Consider the following 18,311-nt stretch of genomic DNA (forward strand, 5'->3'; position numbering starts at 1 on the left):
AAATCCAAGTCTGTAGCCTAAAAGTTTCAATTCCACGCTATATATTTTTTCCAATAAATTGAGAAAAAAACCTCTCCTTTGTGGGATGAGTTTAATTTTTTCATCATGAAGTGGAATTTATCTGTTCTGTGAGAAAAAAAAAATCTGGATCCTGGAGCACCATTTTGAATCTCAACAGGGATATTTCTGGAATTAACTAATATCTGTTGGCAACCTTGGTTATTATATACCTAGCAGCAGGATGACCCCCAATGCATCGTGATTTGAGCACCACAGGCCCTGCATCTCAGCAAGCCCCTCAGTACGGGGCAATCTGGGACAGCTGTTCACCTGACCTAGGAGTGTTGAATTTCTTATCCATCCTTCCTTTGATCTTCTCAGGAAAATTTCAGTATTCACTGAAGACTGGCCTTTATTCATGCCCAAGCATCTCTTGTTAATTCTTACTGAGCTGATGTGTTGTAAAGTGCTTTCACTCGGTGCTTGTGATATGTAAAGTGTACTCAGTAATGCTATTATTTAAGGGAGAGAGGAGAGAAGGATATTCAGATTGTGACAATATAGAAAAGAAAATACAGCCCTGGCTGGGTGAGTCAGTGGATAAAACGTCGACCCAGTGTGCCAGAGGTCACAGGTTTGACCCCTGGTCAAAGCACCTATAAGAAGCAAAGAGTACACAGCCAAGTGGAATAACTAAGTGAAATGAGTTGATGCCTCTCTCTCTCCCTTTCCTTCTTTCCCTTCCCCCCACATCCTCTCAAATCAATAGAAAAAAAATTATTATTTTTTGTATTTTTCTAAAGTTGGAAACGGGGAGGCAGTCAGACTCCCACATGTGCCTGACTGGGATCCACCCGCATGCCCACCAGGGGGCGATGCTCCGCCCATCTGGGGCATTGCTCTGTTGCAACCAGGACCATTCTAGCACCTGAGGCAGAGGCCACAGAGCCATCCTCAGTGCCCAGGCCAACTTTGCTCCAATGGAGCCTTGGCTGTGGGAGGGGAAGAGAGAGACAGAGAGGAAGGAGAGGGGGAGGGTGGAGAAGCAGATAGGCGCTTCTTCTGTGTGCCCTGGCCGGGAATCGAACCCTGGACTTCTGCACGCCAGGCCGACTCTACCACTGAGCCAACCGGCCAGGGCTGAAAAAAATTTTTAAAAGAAAGAAAATATGAGCTAGTGGGAAGGAGGTTTTGTGTGTTATATACCTGTTTGCCTTTGTGACTCCTACTTACCGAAACTATGAAAGCAGAGCAGAACTATGGAAGCAGTGGAGGGAAAGCATGACTTTGAGACATGTCCAAAGCTGGGCTTACGCAGTTAGAACCATGTAACCATGTTTGTTATTCCAACTGAGGGCATTTATAGTGGGATAGGAACTGCTGTGCTGGTAGAAAGCTAAAGATATAAAGAGACATGAGAACCATCAGCTTCAGGAATTATCAAGTTCAAGAACAGGTTCAAGGGAGGTGTCAAGTTGCTCTTGAGACAAATTATTTGGAAAGAATGCCATTTCAAGAGGAAATATGAAAAGGAACATTCCTAAGGCCCTAAAGACTTGATTTCATGAATTGTGCCAACATTAGGTAGTGAAAGAGCTGGACTTCTCCCCCTGGCAACCTCACCAACTCTCCACTGCCTATATTTAAATTTTTTTTAAAGATTTTTTTGTTTTAGTTTATTCATTTTAGAGAGATGAGGCAGAGAGAAAGAGAGAGAGAAAAGGGGGTGGAATGGGAAGCATCAACTCCCATATGTGCCTTGACCAAGCAAGCCCAGAGTTTCGAACTGGTGACCTCAGCATTCCAGGTCGACGGTTTAACCACTGCGCCACCGCAGGTCAGGCTCCACTGCCTATATTTAACTGTTCCTAGTCTCCTTGGCCAGGTGTACTGCTGGCTTCTGCTCCTACTTCAGGTTAACTTCTTTCTAACTATGATCTTCAGATGCATTGTTGTTTAAAAAGAAAACTGGGAGGAAAATCTACTTAGATTCTAGTCCTGGCTCTAAAACTATGTACTGTGGCCTTAGATTAAGTCTGTAAGTCTGGATATTAAATTCCCTCAAAAAGGAATGGGGGCCCTGACCGGTTGGCTCAGCGGTAGAGCGTCGGCCTAGCGTGCGGAGGACCCGGGTTTGATTCCCGGCCAGGGCACACAGGAGAAGCGCCCATTTGCTTCTCCACCACTCCGCCGCGCCTTCCTCTCTGTCTCTCTCTTCCCCTCCCGCAGCCAAGGCTCCATTGGAGCAAAGAAGGCCCGGGCGCTGGGGATGGCTCTGTGGCCTCTGCCTCAGGTGCTAGAGTGGCTCTGGTCGCAACATGGTGACGCCCAGGATGGGCAAAGCATCGCCCCTGGTGGGCATGCCAGGTGAATCCCGGTCGGGCGCATTCAGGAGTCTGTCTGACTGTCTCCCCATTTCCAACTTCAGAAAAATACAAAAAAACAAAAACAAACAACAAAAAAAATAATAAAAATGAATAAATAAATTTTTTTTAAAAAAGGAATGGGGGCCCTGGCTGGTTGGCTCAGTGGTAGAGTGTCGGCCTGGCGTGCAAGAGTCCCGGGTTCGATTCCCGGCCAGGGCGCACAGGAGAAGCGCCCATCTGCTTCTCCACCCCTCCCCCTCTCCTTCCTCTCTGTCTCTCTCTTCCCCTCCCGCAGTCGAGGCTCCATTGGAGCAAAGTAGCCAGGGCGCTGAGGATGGCTCTGTGGCCTCTGCCTAAGGCGCTAGGATGGCTCTGGATGCAACAGAGCGACGCCCCAGAGAGGCAGAGCATCGCCCCCTGGTGGGCATGCCGGGTGGATCCTGGTTGGGCGCATGTGGAAGTCTGTCTGACTTCTGACTGCCTCCCCGTTTCCAGCTCTGGAAAAATGCCCCAAAAAAATGCCAAAAAAAAAAAAAAAGGAATGGGAATGGACTAAATTTTCTCATTCTGTCATTCCATGCAGGCCTGTTATTTTCTGGTAGAGCATAAGTGTGGGGGAAATAGCACATCCTCCATGAGTCATTTGAGGGCAAGAGGTTGTATCTTTGTAGCTTTAGTACCTTATAGACACTATATTAATAGTATCTATCAGTAACCATTTGAGATTTGCAGATAAGAATGGCTTAAGATTCAAAAGCCCCAGATCCAATACAATTATTGGTAGTAGTTATAGGTACTGACTTTGGATAATTGAGCAAATCTGGTTCAAAATACCTGCAAAAAAGGCTGTAATAAGATTTACAACAACCTTACACCTCTTCAGAATTAATAATGGCTATGAGCACACCTACAGTTGTGCAGGTGAAAAGAACTCTGTGTTTTCAAGATCTTGGATTATCCCAGTTAACTGAAATTTGCTTCCTGGGCAGGTGCAGGATGAACATGTATTGCTTGCCCTAACTGGAGGCAAAAGACTACCCAGAATAGGCTGTGATTCTTTCATCCACTTCACTTTTTGATGAGATTGTGCAGAAAGCTTTAGCATAGTACAATGATTCTTTCTGGCTAACGCAGTAATCAAACAAGTCTTGCTGCTCGACCCGGCAGAAACAAATCAATTTAAGATCCCACTTGGGGATTCACTGTTTCCTCTCTACAGACCAGGTTCAAGGCAGGTGCCTCATTCTGGCTGAAATGAAGCAGAAATCCTTAGAGAACCATGTCCTAAAGTCCCATTTGCTTTTAGTTGATTAAAAAATATAAATGACAGCTCACATACCTGGTGTGCTATTTTGAAAATGATTCCTTTTTTCCTTAGTTAATGAAAAATTAATTCATAGCATAGTTCATCTTTTCAAAAAAAAAAATGCTAAAATGGTTCAGTTAAAGACATTTATCTATTTAGAATCATAAATTAATTCATTTCCCACTCCCATTACTCCCCCATCCCCTCCCTTTCCCACCACACACACAAGAGCGAGATCCTTGGGTTAGAACTCCAGAGACCATTCTGACCTACATGTTTCTTGGGCCATTTCTTCTGCCTGATGAGATAAAAAGGAAGTGAAAGAATTTTTCCCTATCAAGAGAAGCTGCTGCTTTGAAAAAGTCCTTCTTCGGGAGCCTCATCTCATCAGCCTGAAGATCTCAACTCCTTGGCTCTGAAATCTGCCCAGTTCTGAGATGAGCTGGCAGAGAGATGTTGGTTTGCTGCCCTCTTCCGGCTGCACTTGGAGCGCTTCGATTAGTTAGAAGAAGAAGGATGAATCCTAAGGGATCTGAAAAGAAAGGAAACAAATTAATGTGGAAATAAGCCAAGAGGGGGGTGAGGAAAATGAGAACATCTGTCCACCATTCAAAAAATTATAGCTAGGATATGTAAATACAGCCAGTATAATAGGATATAATAAAACACTGATTCAATATTTGTAAAAACAGATTTAGTTATACCAGAATGTTAAATTTTGGGGGGATTATGGCTAATTTGTATTAAACTCTTAAGTGCCTCATCTAAACTTCTACAATAAATATGTATTCTAGTAATAAGGAGCTAGTTACAAAGTGCTTGTGCTAAGAGGACTTCTTGGGGCCTGACCTGTGGTGGCGCAGTGGATAAAGCACCAACCTGGAATGCTGAGGTTGCCAGCTCGAACCCCGGACTTGCCTGGTCAAGGCACAGATGGGAGTTAATGCTTCCTGCTCTTCCCCCTCCCCCCTCTCTCTCTTTCTCCTCTCTAAAATAAATACATAAAGTCTTTTTTTAAAAGAAAAAAAAAAAAAGAGGACTTCTTGGGTACTAGTAATGATCTGTTCCTTGATGTAGATGCGGCAGGTCTTCATCAAGCTGCCCATTTACAATATGTGTACTTCTTTGTATGTATAGTTCAATCAAAACAGTTTTGAAAAGTGGTGGTTATAGGAACTCTCATCCATTGCTGGTGGGAATGTAAGTGGTACAACCACTGGTGGGAAAGACAGTTTGGCAGTTTCTTACAAAATGAAACTTTTTTTTCAGTTTATTTTATTGATTTTACAAAGAGAGGAGAGGGTGGAGGGAGCGAGAAGTATCAGCTCATAGTTGCTTCACTTAAGTATTTCATTGGTTCTTTGTTGTATGTGCCTTGACTGGCAAGCCTACCATTTCAAAACAGCAACCTCAGCATTCCAGGTTGAGGATATATCCACTGTGCCACCACAGGTCAGGTGAAACTAGTTTTGTTTGTTTTTTTGACAGACGGAGTCAGAGAGAGGGACAGATGGACAGTAAGGGAGAGAGATGAGAAGTATCAATTCTTCGTGTGGCATCTTAGTTGTTCATTGATTGCTTTCTCATATGTGCCTGACCAGAGGGGCTACAGCAGAACAAGTGACCCCTTGCTCAATCAAGCCAGTGACCATGGGGTCATGTCTATGATCCCAAGCTCAAGCCAGCAACCCTATGCTCAAGGCAAATGAGCCCACGCTTAGCCAGCGACCTGGAGGTTTTGAACCTGGGTCCTCCACGTCCCAGTCCAAGGCTCTATCCACTGTGCCACTGCCTGGTCAGGCCAAGCAAAACTGTTTTTAAAAATATTTTATTTACTGCCTGGCCAGGTGGTGGCGCAGTGGATAGAGCGTCAGACTGGGATGCGGAGGACCCAGGTTTGAGACCCCGAGGTCGCCAGCTTCAGCACAGGCTCATCTGGTTTGAGCAAAAGCTCACCAGCTTCAACCCAAGGTCACTGGCTCGAGCAAGGGGTTACTCGGTCTTCTGAAGGCCCGCGGTCAAGGCACATATGAGAAAGCAATCAATGAACAACTAAGGAGTCACAATGCGCAAAGAAAAACTAATAATTGATGCTTCTCATCTCTCCGTTCCTGTCTGTCTATCCCTCTCTCTGTCTCTGTAAAAAAATTTTTTTTTTATTTACTGATTTTAGAGAGAGAAGGAGAGAAAGGTGAGAGGGGGAGCAGGAAGCATCAGCTCATAGTTGCTTCTTGTATGTGCCTTGACCACGCAAGCCCAGGATTTCTAACAGGCGACCTCAGCGTTCCAGGTCAACGCTTCTCCACTGCACCACCACAGGTCAGGCAAAATTAAACTCATTTTTAGCATATGATCCACCAGTCTCGATGCTTAGTATTTACCCATATTAGTTGAAAATTTATGTCCACGCCAAAGCCTGCACACACGTTTATAGCAGCTTTATTTATAATTGACAAAAACTTGGAAGCAACAAAGACACCCTTCAGTAGGTGCATGATAAAGAAACTGTGTGAGTGTATGGGGCAGGGAGAATATGGGAACTCCTCGTTTTCTGCTCAATTCCATGGACCTAAATCTGCTCTAAAAAAAAGTCTATTTTTAAAGAACTGGTTGTACTCTTCTAGGAACAGACTAAAAATGAATTGTACACATTGAGCGAGCTGTGATATGTGAATTATGTCTCAATAAAGCTGTTTATATTTTTAAGGGGTTGTACTCACAGATTAAAATAGATATAAAGTACTTGCACATGCTGTGAAAAGAATGAACCTTGAAAACATCCAAACACAAAAGGCTACATACTATATGAAAGGTCTACAATAGGCAGAAACAGAAAGATTAGTTTTTGCCAGGAACTTAGGTGGGGGTGAGAGGGTGGGAGGGAGGTGCAGGGACATGGAGAATGACTAGTAACGGGAACAAGATTTCTTCTTGGGATGATGAAATGTTCTGAAATTAGATAGTGGTGATGCACACAGCTTTGTGAGTGTACTAAAAACAATTGTATACTTTTATTTTTTTTAATGTTTTATATATATATATTTTTATTGATTGATTTTCAGAGAGAGAGAGAGAGGAGTGTGTGAGAGAGAGAGAGAAGGGGGAGGAGCAGGAAGCATCAACTCCCATATGTGCCTTGACCAGGCAAGCCCAAGGTTTCGAACCGGCGACCTCAGCATTCCAGGTCAACACTTTATCCCTCTGCACCACCACAGGTCAGGCCAATTGTATACTTTTTTTTTTTAATTTATTTATTCATTTTTTTTTGAGAGGAGAGGGAGAGACAGAGAGAGAGGAGAGACAGAGAGAGAGAGAAGGGGGGGGGGGAGGAGCTGGAAGCATCAACTCCCATATGTGCCTTGACCAGGCAAGCCCAGGGTTTCAAACCGGCAACCTCAGCATTTCCAGGTCGACGCTTTATCCACTGCGCCACCACAGGTCAGGCCAATTGTATACTTTTAAAGGGTGAACTTTATGGTGTGTGACACATCTCAATAAAGCTGTTAATTTTTTTTAATGGAAAAAAGTTATGGCAGATTTTAGATATGTGACTAGAATTTGAAAATCATAGTCTTTTCAACAGTATAGCTTAATGTACATTAGGAAATGAATTAAGAATGGCCATACATTAAGAAGCCTAGAACCTTCTATATTTTGTCAGTGCTCCCCGGTGAATGGGACCGGAATCTGGTGTCTGAGAAGGCATTTACCATTAGCAGCAGGATACAAGTGAAAGTCCGAGCTTCTGGTTCAGGAACTTCGTCTGTGATCAGTGTGGGTCTATTAAAGGCAGCAACTCCCCACAACGAGAATCCAGTTTCAGACACGCCAAGTTATCTGACCGAGTGGGCCCAATGTTCAATATTGCAATTGGTAATTTCTTCTCCCGGGCAGTGAGGATAAACCTGTAACCAGAGTACACCTGTACGAGGAGAAGTCACAGGTGAGAGATCTTTAGATTCAGGAAGAGAGAAGTAGGGAGCCCTGGAGAGGCTCACAAAAGGAGCGGTTTCCACCCTGACCGACTCAGATACCTGTAAAGATGATCCCACTACCAAGAGAGAGTCGGCTTCTCTGACGAGCCTGTGCACAAAGTCGACCTTGCTGGGGTTCACTGTGTCCCCGAAGAAGACTACATCCGGTTTGAGGGGGCCTCCACATCGAGCACAGGATGGGACCTGAAAGCTCTGTACCTGCTCCTCTGTGAGGAAGACGTCGCCATCAGGAGCCAGGCCATGGGCTTCAGCGCCCCAGGTGGGGTTCAGGACTTCAAAACGCTCCTGCAGCACCCCGCGGGGAGTCCGTTCACCACAATGCAAGCAGAGGACCCTGGAAACAAAGAGGAGGCTGAGTGAACAGCGGTCTGTCCTGGGGAGGCACGCAACTACCAACTATTTTTAGCTCCTCTGTTGCGTCCTGTTCCTATCACCCAGTTTTGGGTTTTGTTTTTTTTTTAATTTATTTATTAGAGAAGAGAGAGAGGAAGGGGGGAGGAGCAGGAAGCATCAACTCCCATATGTGCCTTGACCAGACAAGTACAGGGTTTTGAACCAGTGACCTCAGCATTCCAGGTCAATGCTTTATCCACTGCGCCACCAAAGGTCAGGCCACCTATCACCCAGTTTTAGGCATATCTTCCCATGACCTCTTTAGCTATCACCTGTCTTACCTTTCTTCCACTGCCAACCTTCTAGGACAAGTAATGTACATCTCTTTCCTTACTAAACACTCCTGCTTAACCTGCTAGCTCCCAACTTCTCCATCACCATCATTTGTCCAGTTACTTGGGCTGAAACCCTTGGGAAAAACTTGTTATTCCTTTTATTCTATCTAGTCAACCATCAGTTGTTTTTGTTTGTTTGTTTGTTTAGTTGAGAGGTGGGGAGAGTGAGACAGACTCCCACATGCACCCACCCTGACCTGGGATCCACCCTGCAACCCCATCTTGGGCTGATGCTCGAGTACTGAGCTATTTTTAGTGCCTGAGGCTAGTGTGCTCGGACTAACCCAGCTATCCTCAGTGCCCAGGACCATGCTGGAACTAATCAAGGCACTGGCTGTGGGAGGGGAAGCGGGAGAGAAGGCGGGGGAGAAGCAAATGGTCACTTCTCATGTGTGCCCTGACTGAGAATCGAACCTGGGATGTCTATGTGCTGGGCCAATGCTCTACCACTGAGCCACTGGCCAGGGCCTCAACCATCAGATTATGTTGATTTTTTTTTTTTAATTTAAAAGGTCCCCTCTGCAATGAATATATTTTATAATATTTCAGAAGAGATAGGAAGAGATAAAGTAGACATGATAAAATCTTTGAATCTGGGTAATGGTATATGGAAGTTCATTGTACTATTTATTCTCTTTTGTGGATGTTTGAATTTTGGAAAAACAAGCTTTTTAAATAGATCCATAGTCATCATTAGTCCTCTCATTCCCCTGCCAATCACCTTAGTCTGGGTCCTTCAGGCTGACCCTGAGCTACTCTTTCTAATCCTGTCTAGCCTTCCTCAAATGTTATTTTTATCATGTTGCTTTCTTGCTCAGAAACCACTAATAGTTCCCTTCGGTCTCACAACAGACCCAAATTGCACTACATGATTTTCATATGCACCCATGAGTTGGGTCTAGACTTCCCAGACATCTGATTTCATACTAGTCTCCCCAGAGGCCAGACTAATCTCTTCTGGACTCTGCAAATTCCTTTCAGTTAGAAAGCTCTTTCCCCTCCTTTGCCTAGTCAAATCTGAGCCAGTCTCAAGCCCCACTTCACCCATAAAAGCTTTCCTGATTTCTCCAATCTTTACTAAATCTGTTTCTCTAAACTTGTAAAGCAGGTCTATCAGGGACCACACAATTTAACAATCATGTGTGGAAGTGTTTGTCGTTAAATATGTTTTTTTTTGGCCTCGCCCAAGCAGATCACAAAGTTCTCACGTGTAAAGTAGACCAAGTTTTACACTTTGGTTTTGATCACACACCAAACAGCACACCAATACACACCACACATTGTAGGCACCCAATAAATATTTTATGATTGGCTGGAGGATCTCTGGGGCTTAAAGATAAGGTAGTGGTCTCCAATTAGCTTGTTACTGCCAGGGCTGCATGTGTTGATTTATTCAGTTCTGACTATATGCCAGGCTATACTGCATTCTGTGTGTCTGGGTTCTGATTATATACTTGCATTCTACGTGTCTAGGCACCAGAGATGGAGCAGTTTGTAGCATATGCTCATAGTCCCCTCAGGACAGCTAGAGGTCACTGCACATAGTTCTCTTTTAAGCAACTTCCTGTGGCCGAGGAAGTCTTCTCTGGAGGAGCAGAGTCAATGTTAGGGAGTTAATTCCCCAAGAGTGATCTCTGACTTTCAGTGAGAATTCTGAAGCTTGCTCTAGATACAGTCAGAGGGCCCCCCACTGGACAGAGCTCCAGCTTCCTAAAGCAGTATCCCATACATTAACGTACCCTTTTTGCCTTTCCTCCCTTCTCCATTTCCCTACTCCCTCACTGAGTTTGCTGGGATCAATTCCAAATGAGACAACTTGCTCCCGAATCCTTTTCTCAAAGTCTAAGGAAGACAGTGGTGATAAAGAAGCCCAAGGCCCCTGCCCTTACAGAGCACACATTTCTTCATTCAAACCATTTAGAGCTTTCTGCACCTGTGCATGCATCCGTGAAGCTCTGTTAAGCGCTGACTCCCCGCCTTGGTGTGCAAGGCATCCACGTTTTGGGTCACCAACCAGTGCAGCTTTCCGAGTCTCTCCCAGTTGCTCAAAGCCCAGTGTGCAGGGTTAGGCTGATGAGAGGAGAACAGAGGCCAGCCCACAAAGTTTCTCGCCCAGTACCGCTGGCGGATTCGAGCACTCCTTACAAAATCCACATGTTGGATGGGCCTACGGTCAGTTCGGGCATAAAGTCCCACCTTTTCTGACCTGTAGTCTGGGATACCTGACTCAGTGGAGATTCCTGCCCCGGTCATCACCAGGAGTCTCTTGGAAAGGGTGATGAAGCGCTGTAACTCTTTGACTTTCTCAGGGTCCACGGGAGGACTTTGTGGCACAAATAACCCAATGGATCCATGTGAACAGTGCTGGCTGTGGTTCACCATCCAGCAGCCTTTCGCTGCCCTGAAAGGCAGCCGAAAGTTCATCCTCCTTCTAGAGAAAGAAACTTATGTAAAAAACCAATGTATGTATTTTTTTATGTATAATTGACATATAACATTGGTTTCAGGTGTGCAACATGATGATTGGAGTATTGTCCTGAAATGCAGAGGTTGCCAGTTTGATCCCCGGTCAAGGCACATGTAGGAATGGATCAATGTTCCTGTCTCTCTTTCCCTTTCTTTCTTTTTTAAAAAAAGACTTTATTTAGCCTGACCTGTGGTGGCGCAGTGGATAAAAGCATCGACCTGGAACACTGAGGTTGCTGGTTTGAAACCCTGGGCTTGCCTGGTCAAGGCACATATGGGAGTTGATGCTTCCTGTTCCTCCCCACCTTCTCTCTCTCTCTCTCTCTCTCTCCTCTCTGAAATGAATAAAAAAAAATTAAAGACTTTATTTACTCATTTTATAGAGTGGGGAGAGAGCAAGAGGAGCAGGAAGCATCAATTCCTATATGTGCCTTGACCAGGCAAGCCCAGGGTTTCAAACCAGCAACCTCAGCATTCCAGGTTGACACTTTATCCGCTGTACCACCACAGGTCAGGCACTCCCTCTTTCTAAAATCAATAAATAAAAGATAAAAACATATGTATATATATTTGTATACATTGTGAAATGACCAGCACAATAAATTTAGTTATGTCTGTCACCACACAGTTAAAAAACATTTTTCTTGTGATGAAGAATTTTAAGATCTATTCTCTTAGCAACTTTCAAATATGCAATATAGTATTGTTAACTGTAATCACCATGCAGTACATTAGATCCCCACCCCCATGACATTTATTTCATAACTGGAGTTCTATAACTTATGACTGCCTTTTACCCATTTCCCCCCCCACCCTATCCTGGCCTTTGGCAACCACCTATCTGTTCTCTATGATCTTGGGGGTGGGGGTATTGTTTATTTATTTTTTCAGTTGTTTCCTTTTTTTATAGTTTTAAAACTTTTTTTTTGAGAGAGAGAAACATCAATTTGTTGTTCCACATACTGATGCATCATTGGTTGTTTCTTATATGTGCTCTGACAGAGGATTGAACCCACAGCTTGGCGTATAGGGACCATGCTCTCTAACCAACTAAGCTACCAGGCCAGGGTAGAATTTGGCATTATTTGATAGAAAGCAGACATTCTTTAGTGATGTGCATGGCATATGTAAACATTATTATTATTTTTTTTTTTTTTTTTTTTTTTTTCTGAAGCTGGAAATGGGGAGAGACAGTCAGACTCCCGCATGCGCCCGACCAGGATCCACCCAGCCCGCCCACCAGGGGTGATGCTCTGCCCACCAGGGGGCGATGCTCTGCCCATCCTGGGCGTCGCTATGTTGCGACCAGAGCCACTCTAGCGCCTGAGGCAGAGGCCACAGAGCCATCCCCAGCACCCGGGCCATCTTTGCTCCAATGGAGCCTTAGCTGCGGGAGGGGAAGAGAGAGACAGAGAGGAAGGGGAGGGGGAGGGGTGGAGAAGCAGATGTGGGCGCTTCTCCTGTGTGCCCTGGCCGGGAATCGAACCCGGGACTTCTGCACGCCAGGCCAACGCTCTGCCACTGAGCCAACCAGCCAAGGCCTGTAAACATTATTTTATGCTTGGATTTCCAGATCTGCATTCAGGACCCCGACTTCTCCTTAACATTCCATGTGAACAGCTAAACAAACACAGAGTCCTAATTCCGAGACCTAAGGGCTTAGGAAACCTCGCTGAAAATGCGCTTAATTAGAACAAGTGCTCTCCCAGGTCCCACCAAAGGGCAAAGAGGAGAAATTAAATTCCTTACAAGAAATCCACAACTTCTAGAAACTGCAACCCTTCCAGAGAACACTTACCTTTCACAACCTTAGGGGAACACTTCAAGTCCGACAGTGGGACTGACTGGCTATATTTGCATTTTGGGAAATGTAGTTTACGAAGCTTAAATAATGCAAGAAAAACTACAAGTCCCACAATGCTCTAGGATTCACAGTTGAGATAGCCAGATTGGTCGGTTTCTGGGTCTGCTCTTCCCGGTCAGAGGTTTTGAATCTCGGTCCGCGATGTGTTGCTCACACATAAGGCAGGCAATACACTGTCTTCTCTGACAAGTAGAGCGTCACACCAATGTCCTGTGTGCAAAATTGTACATCCAAACAGCGCTAACTTAGTAATTCATTCTCTCTTAAGATAGAAGCCTTAATAATGGTTCTTTTATATTTGATTCACCCCCAACTTAAGTGTTTATGATCCTTTCCACTCACCGTGACAGAATCAAGTTACCACCTTGCTGTGGGTTGTCAAGAAGTACGTCCATAAGTACCTGAAAAATTGATGTTTTTACATATTAACGAAAATTAAAGCCAAATCTAATATACAGGGACTAATGTGTTTACCCACTTGGCTTCTCCAATTTTATTTTCTATCTTGTGTTTTAATTAAATTAACCAACACAGTGCCTGGTTTTCACTCCCAGAGATTGATTTAATTGGTCTAGGGAAACGCATGGGCATCAAATTGGTTTACAGATTTCCCAGTTGTTTCAAATATGTAGCCTATTAGAACCGCTGCTCTATAGCATCACCTAAATAAGACATGAATCAATTTGTGTTTTAGAACATAATCAGCCCGGCCTGTGGTGGCTCAGTGGATAAACCTTCGGCCTGGAATGCCAAGGTTGCCAGTCTGAAACCCTGGGCTTCCCTGGTCAAGGCACATACAACAAGGAAGCAATGAACAACTAACATGAAGCAACTATGAGTTGATACTTCCCATTCCATGCCCCCCTTTCTCTCCTGTCTCTGTAAAACCAATAAATAAAGTATTAAAAAAGAAAAGAACATAATCAAAGAACAGCTAGCAGGGACTATGAAGACCACCTAAGAAACCACTTCCTCAGTTTAAGATGAACTGAAGCTCAGAGGAACAGTATAGAAGTGGGAGTCACAGTTTGACTTCTGGTCCTCTCATTAAATATATGGAGGTAAATGTTGGTAAAGTAACGGAGCTAAGTAGTTTGGGAGCAGTGCCTCTAGCAACAGCTCAGAGAGGTCACGACAAAGCTGGAAGAATCATCTGACATGACAGCCTTTTGTTACCACACCAGCTGAAAGAAAGGACCAAAATAGAGACTGGAAATTTTTACTAAGTCAAAACAATTGTAATCCAGAATGTTTTCTGCACACATGGGTATTTGATTAAAACCATGGAAATGCCCAAAATGTGACATTCCTCCCACCGCAGCCATTTTTTTTTTTTTTTTTTTTTTGTATTTTTCTGAAGTTGGAAACGGGGAGGCAGTCAGACAGACATCCGCAAGCACCCGACCAGGATCCACCCGGCATGCCCACCAGGGGGGCGATGCTCTGCCCATCTAGGGCGTCGCTTTGTTGCAACCAGAGCCATTCTAGTGCCTGAGGCAGAGGCCATGGAGCCATCCTCAGCGCCCAGGCCAACTTTGCTCCAATGGAGCCTCGGCTGCAGGAGGGGAAGAGAGAGACAGAGAGGAAGGAGAGGGGGAGGGGTGAAGAAGCAGATGGGCGCCTCTCCTGTGTGCCCTGGCCAGGAATTGAACCCCAGACTCTACCACTGAGCCAACCGGCCAGAGCCCGCAGCCAAATTTTATTATGAAAGATTTCCAACTCATGCTATTTTTCAGTTCTCCAAGTAGAATGAGCATTATTAATAGAGACTCACTAGGAATACATAACTTTTGTGCTTTTGGGCCTCAAAGAATCTCACATTCTGGGAAAAAGCTGAGTTTCCCATTTTTCTCATAGTGCTGGAAAGTCGTCAGTGAAGGATGAAGAGGTCATTCAAGGTATGTATGTCCCTTGAATGAAACAGAATGTCCCTTGATAGCTACTGACAGGATGCAATGAGCCGAGCCACCCAATCAAGACATTCTCAGTTGAGAGCTAAGTTATTTGAATAACCCTAGTCTTTGTATTTCTCACAACTCTACCACATTAGGAATAAATAACTAAGTCCTCGATTGTGTCAAAGTAAATCAAACAGATTGTTAGTGGAGTTTTTTTTTGTTTTGTTTTTGTTTGTTTGTTTGTTTTCTGAAGCTGGAAACGGGGAGAGACAGTCAGACAGACTCCCGCATGGGCCCGACCGGGATCCACCCGGCACGCCCACCAGGGGCGATGCTCTGCCCACCAGGGGGCGATGCTCTGCCCCTCCGGGGCGTCGCTCTGCTGCGACCAGAGCCACTCTAGCGCCTGGGGCAGAGGCCAAGGAGCCATCCCCAGCGCCCGGGCCATCCTTGCTCCAATGGAGCCTTGGCTGCGGGAGGGGAAGAGAGAGACAGAGAGGAAGGAGGGGGGGGTGGAGAAGCAAATGGGTGCTTCTCCTATGTGCCCTGGCCAGAAATCGAACCCGGGTCCCTCACACGCCAGGTCGAGGCTCTACCGCTGAGCCAACCAGCCAGGGCCGAGTTTTTTTGTTTTTTGGTTTTTTTCTGCTGATTTTTCTTACCTTGGCACTCATAGCTAGGAAAAAAATTAACTACACATTAGCATTATATAGGTCTTTTAAAGATATTCATTTTTGGCCTGACCAGGCAGGGGTGCAGTGGACAGAGCATCGGACTGGGATGCAAAGGACTCCGGGTTCAAGACCCCAAGGTCGCCAATTTGAGCGCGGGCTCATCTGGCTTGAGCAAAGCTCACCAGCTTGGACCCAAGGTCACTGGCTTGAGCAAGGGGTTACTTGGTCTGCTGAAGGCCCATGGTCAAGGCACATATGAGAAAGCAATCAATAAACAACTAAGGTGTCGCAACGAAAAACTGATGATTGATGCTTCTCATCTCTCTCTGTTTCTGTCTCTGTAAAAAAAAAAAATGTTCATTTTTGCATCTAGATACTGACTACATGAATATTCACTGAGCAATACTTTAAATGTTTCATTTGAAAATTTTGTATAATAAAGTGTTAGGAATGTCACTTTCTCAAAGACTAATTGCATCTTTTTCTTTTCTTTTTAAAATTTATTGATTGATTTTAGCTAGAGAGGAAGGGAAAGCACAATAGAGACAGGAACATCAATCCATTCCTGTATGTGTTCAGACTGGGGATCAAACCGGCAACCTCCGTGCTTCAGACTGATGCTCTAACCAACAGAGCTATCTGGCCAGGGCTATTTGCATTTTTTTTTTTTTAATTTCCCATTGATTTGAGAGAGAGAGAGAGAAGCATCAACTCGCTGTGCACTTATTGGTTGCTTCTCTTATGTGTCCTGATGGGGATCAAACCCGAAACCTCCAGGATGACACTGTATGTATTCACTGCTCTGGCCAGGGCCTATCTGCATCTTAATGAGTAGCAAAAACCAAAAGTATTTTTGAAGAACATGTTTCAAGGAGAAAACAAATCCAGGCAGCGGTTTTTAACAGCTTTCCACTTGCAGAGGGAAAACAGAGTAGAAGTTACTTCAAACTTCATGAACTGTGAACATTTCTGTGGAAATAGCTACTTTCTTTCAGCATCCCTCCTCTAAATTAAGATGCCCACAGAAAACTCTTTTGTATTAAACATAGAATTAGAATATGATCCAGAAATTCCACTTCTAGGGATATACACAAAAGAATTGAAAACAAGAACTCAAACTGATACTTGTATGCCAGAGTATTCATAGGATCATTATTCATAATAGCTGAAAGGTAGGAGCAATACATGTCCATTGTAGAATAAATGGATTACAAAATTCTATACAATAGAATACTAGTCAGTCATAAAAAGGAATGACATTCTGAAATATATTACAACATAGATAGACCCTAAAAATATGTTATGAAATAAGCCAGACACAAAGGGGCAAATATTGAATGATTCTACTCATAAGGTGCTCAGAATAATCAAATTCATAGAAACGGAAAGTACAATAGAGGTTGCCAGGGGCTGGAGGAAGGGGCAATGGAGAGCTAGTGATTAATGGGTATCGAGTTTCAGTTTGGGATCATGAAAAGGTTCTTGAGATGGTTGCAAACAATGTAACTAACTATACATGATGCTACTGAACTGTACGCTTAAAAATCGTTAAAATGTTAAATTTTAAGTTATGTATATTTTGCCACAGTAAAAAATTATTTCTGAGAGGATAGTTACACTGTGAATTGCGGAGTCAAGTGAACCCTATTTCTCATCCTCCCCAATTCAAATTTTGCATTAGGTAATTAGCATGTCCTTTCCCATAATGCCTTGCTCTATGCTCTACGAAAAACTAGTTCAGTGAAATAAAGCATATCTTCAGAAACAGCGTGTGCATTTCCAAGGGATCTTAGTATGGTTGTATAATTGTCATCCAAATAATAATGGGAGGTTTTTCTATACTACTCAAATTCTCCTTTTTGAAATAGGAACCCTGCTTATTGGGAATGATGAGTTGTATGCTTACTTGTTAGCTTTGCGCAGTGGCAGTATCGTAGCCAATGAGGTTTATCCGAGGCGCGATTATTGCTAATTGAAAACTTTTCCCAATACCCCGCCGTGACGACTTGAAATATAGTCGGCATTGGCAATTTTTGACGGTCTCTACGGAGACTGAATAATTTGGTTAATAAAAGTAAGATAACTTTCTTGTGTAAACGTGTACTGTGCTTTGTTTTTTCCGTGGTTATAAATCAGTTAGTAGACTTGCTCTACTTTCCAAGTCTATCTACGTACAGTGGTTTTCCTGTTCTCTTTTGTCCCCGATGCATGCTCTCAAACATCTGAGGTTTAACTTACTGAAAATGCTCTCTATCTCTCGATTTCGCTGTTTTCCTGCCTCCGTATCTCACTCAAAATTCAAGTCAATACCATCAGTCTCTGTGACGTTATGGTGATTTGCATAAAGTTCCCCAGCATCCCCAGCGAATGTACTCTCATTTCTAAAATCTGAATGTTCTACAAGGGATGGTGCAACAACAAGTAGTCTCCCATGCAAACTGGCCTTAAATAAAACTGCTCGAAAGAGAACGCGTCAGATCCACGAACTCGCTGACAGTCGCTCACCCTCAGTGAAAAAGCTGTTGTCATCCGTCGGAGAGTGTAGTTTCTATACCAAACCTCCAGCTTTGCGCAGTGGCAGTATCGTAGCCAATGAGGTTTATCCGAGGCGCGATTATTGCTAATTGAAAACTTTTCCCAATACCCCGCCATGACGACTTGAAATACAGTCGGCATTGGCAATTTTTGACAGTCTCTACGGAGACTGAACATTCAATTGTTTTAAGAAGAGGTTTTAAAGGTTTTTTTGGTTTGGGTAATGTTTCGTTATTTGGCTAGAACTGACGAGCGAAGGGAGTCCGTCATGGTGAATTCTTCAGAGGATATGCGTGGTTTTCATTCTTCGAAGTTCCTCCGCGCACCTTTCCTACACCGGGAAGATCAGAAGTGTTCCCATACAGAAGTCCTCAGGAGTTCTAGTCACGGGCATGGCAGATTCAGCAAGACCTGCTTAGGCCACCACCCATCAAATACTGCTTTGGCCCAAGAGGGAAAGGATGTGGTCACTAAGGTGG

General features: G+C 44.2%; 1 protein-coding gene and 2 non-coding genes across 4 annotated transcripts; 2 read left to right on the forward strand and 1 right to left on the reverse strand.

The window, feature by feature from the left end:
- Positions 1–3,804: 3,804 nt before the first annotated feature.
- On the reverse strand, positions 3,805–12,725 carry SIRT4 (sirtuin 4). Of its 2 annotated transcripts, none has more exons than XM_066365976.1 (5): positions 12,660–12,725; positions 10,329–10,826; positions 7,866–8,001; positions 7,383–7,594; positions 3,805–4,204 (listed from the first exon to the last, which is right to left on the reverse strand). In XM_066365976.1, exons 2-4 carry the CDS (start codon positions 10,817–10,819, stop codon positions 7,442–7,444), a joined length of 780 nt encoding a protein of 259 aa, XP_066222073.1. In that variant the 5' UTR covers positions 10,820–10,826; positions 12,660–12,725; the 3' UTR covers positions 3,805–4,204; positions 7,383–7,441. The 2 variants fall into 2 exon arrangements, with proteins under 2 accessions (XP_066222073.1, XP_066222072.1); XM_066365975.1 differs by having other exon boundaries at positions 7,707–8,001.
- Positions 12,726–17,208: 4,483 nt separating this feature from the next.
- Positions 17,209–17,349, forward strand: LOC136396367 (U4 spliceosomal RNA). The gene has a single exon (XR_010749676.1). It is a non-coding gene; the product is annotated as a U4 spliceosomal RNA (small nuclear RNA).
- Positions 17,350–17,860: 511 nt separating this feature from the next.
- LOC136396366 (U4 spliceosomal RNA) lies at positions 17,861–18,001 on the forward strand. The gene has a single exon (XR_010749675.1). It is a non-coding gene; the product is annotated as a U4 spliceosomal RNA (small nuclear RNA).
- Positions 18,002–18,311: the final 310 nt, after the last annotated feature.

This window comes from Saccopteryx leptura, chromosome 2, assembly GCF_036850995.1.
Source record: "Saccopteryx leptura isolate mSacLep1 chromosome 2, mSacLep1_pri_phased_curated, whole genome shotgun sequence".
Lineage (NCBI taxonomy): Eukaryota > Metazoa > Chordata > Mammalia > Chiroptera > Emballonuridae > Saccopteryx > Saccopteryx leptura.

What these genes read in the sequence shown, in the direction of transcription:
- SIRT4 (XM_066365975.1), bottom strand. Translation starts at nt 10,819, where the DNA reads ATGAACTTTCGGCTGCCTTTCAGGGCAGCGAAAGGCTGCTGGATGGTG. An exon ending in CTTCACGGATGCATGCACAG is followed by an intron (nt 8,002 to 10,328) that starts GTGCAGAAAGCT and finishes CTTTGTTTCCAG; the next exon opens with GGTCCTCTGCTTGCATTGTG. An exon ending in TAGTGGGATCATCTTTACAG is followed by an intron (nt 7,595 to 7,706) that starts GTATCTGAGTCG and finishes CTCCTCGTACAG; the next exon opens with GTGTACTCTGGTTACAGGTT.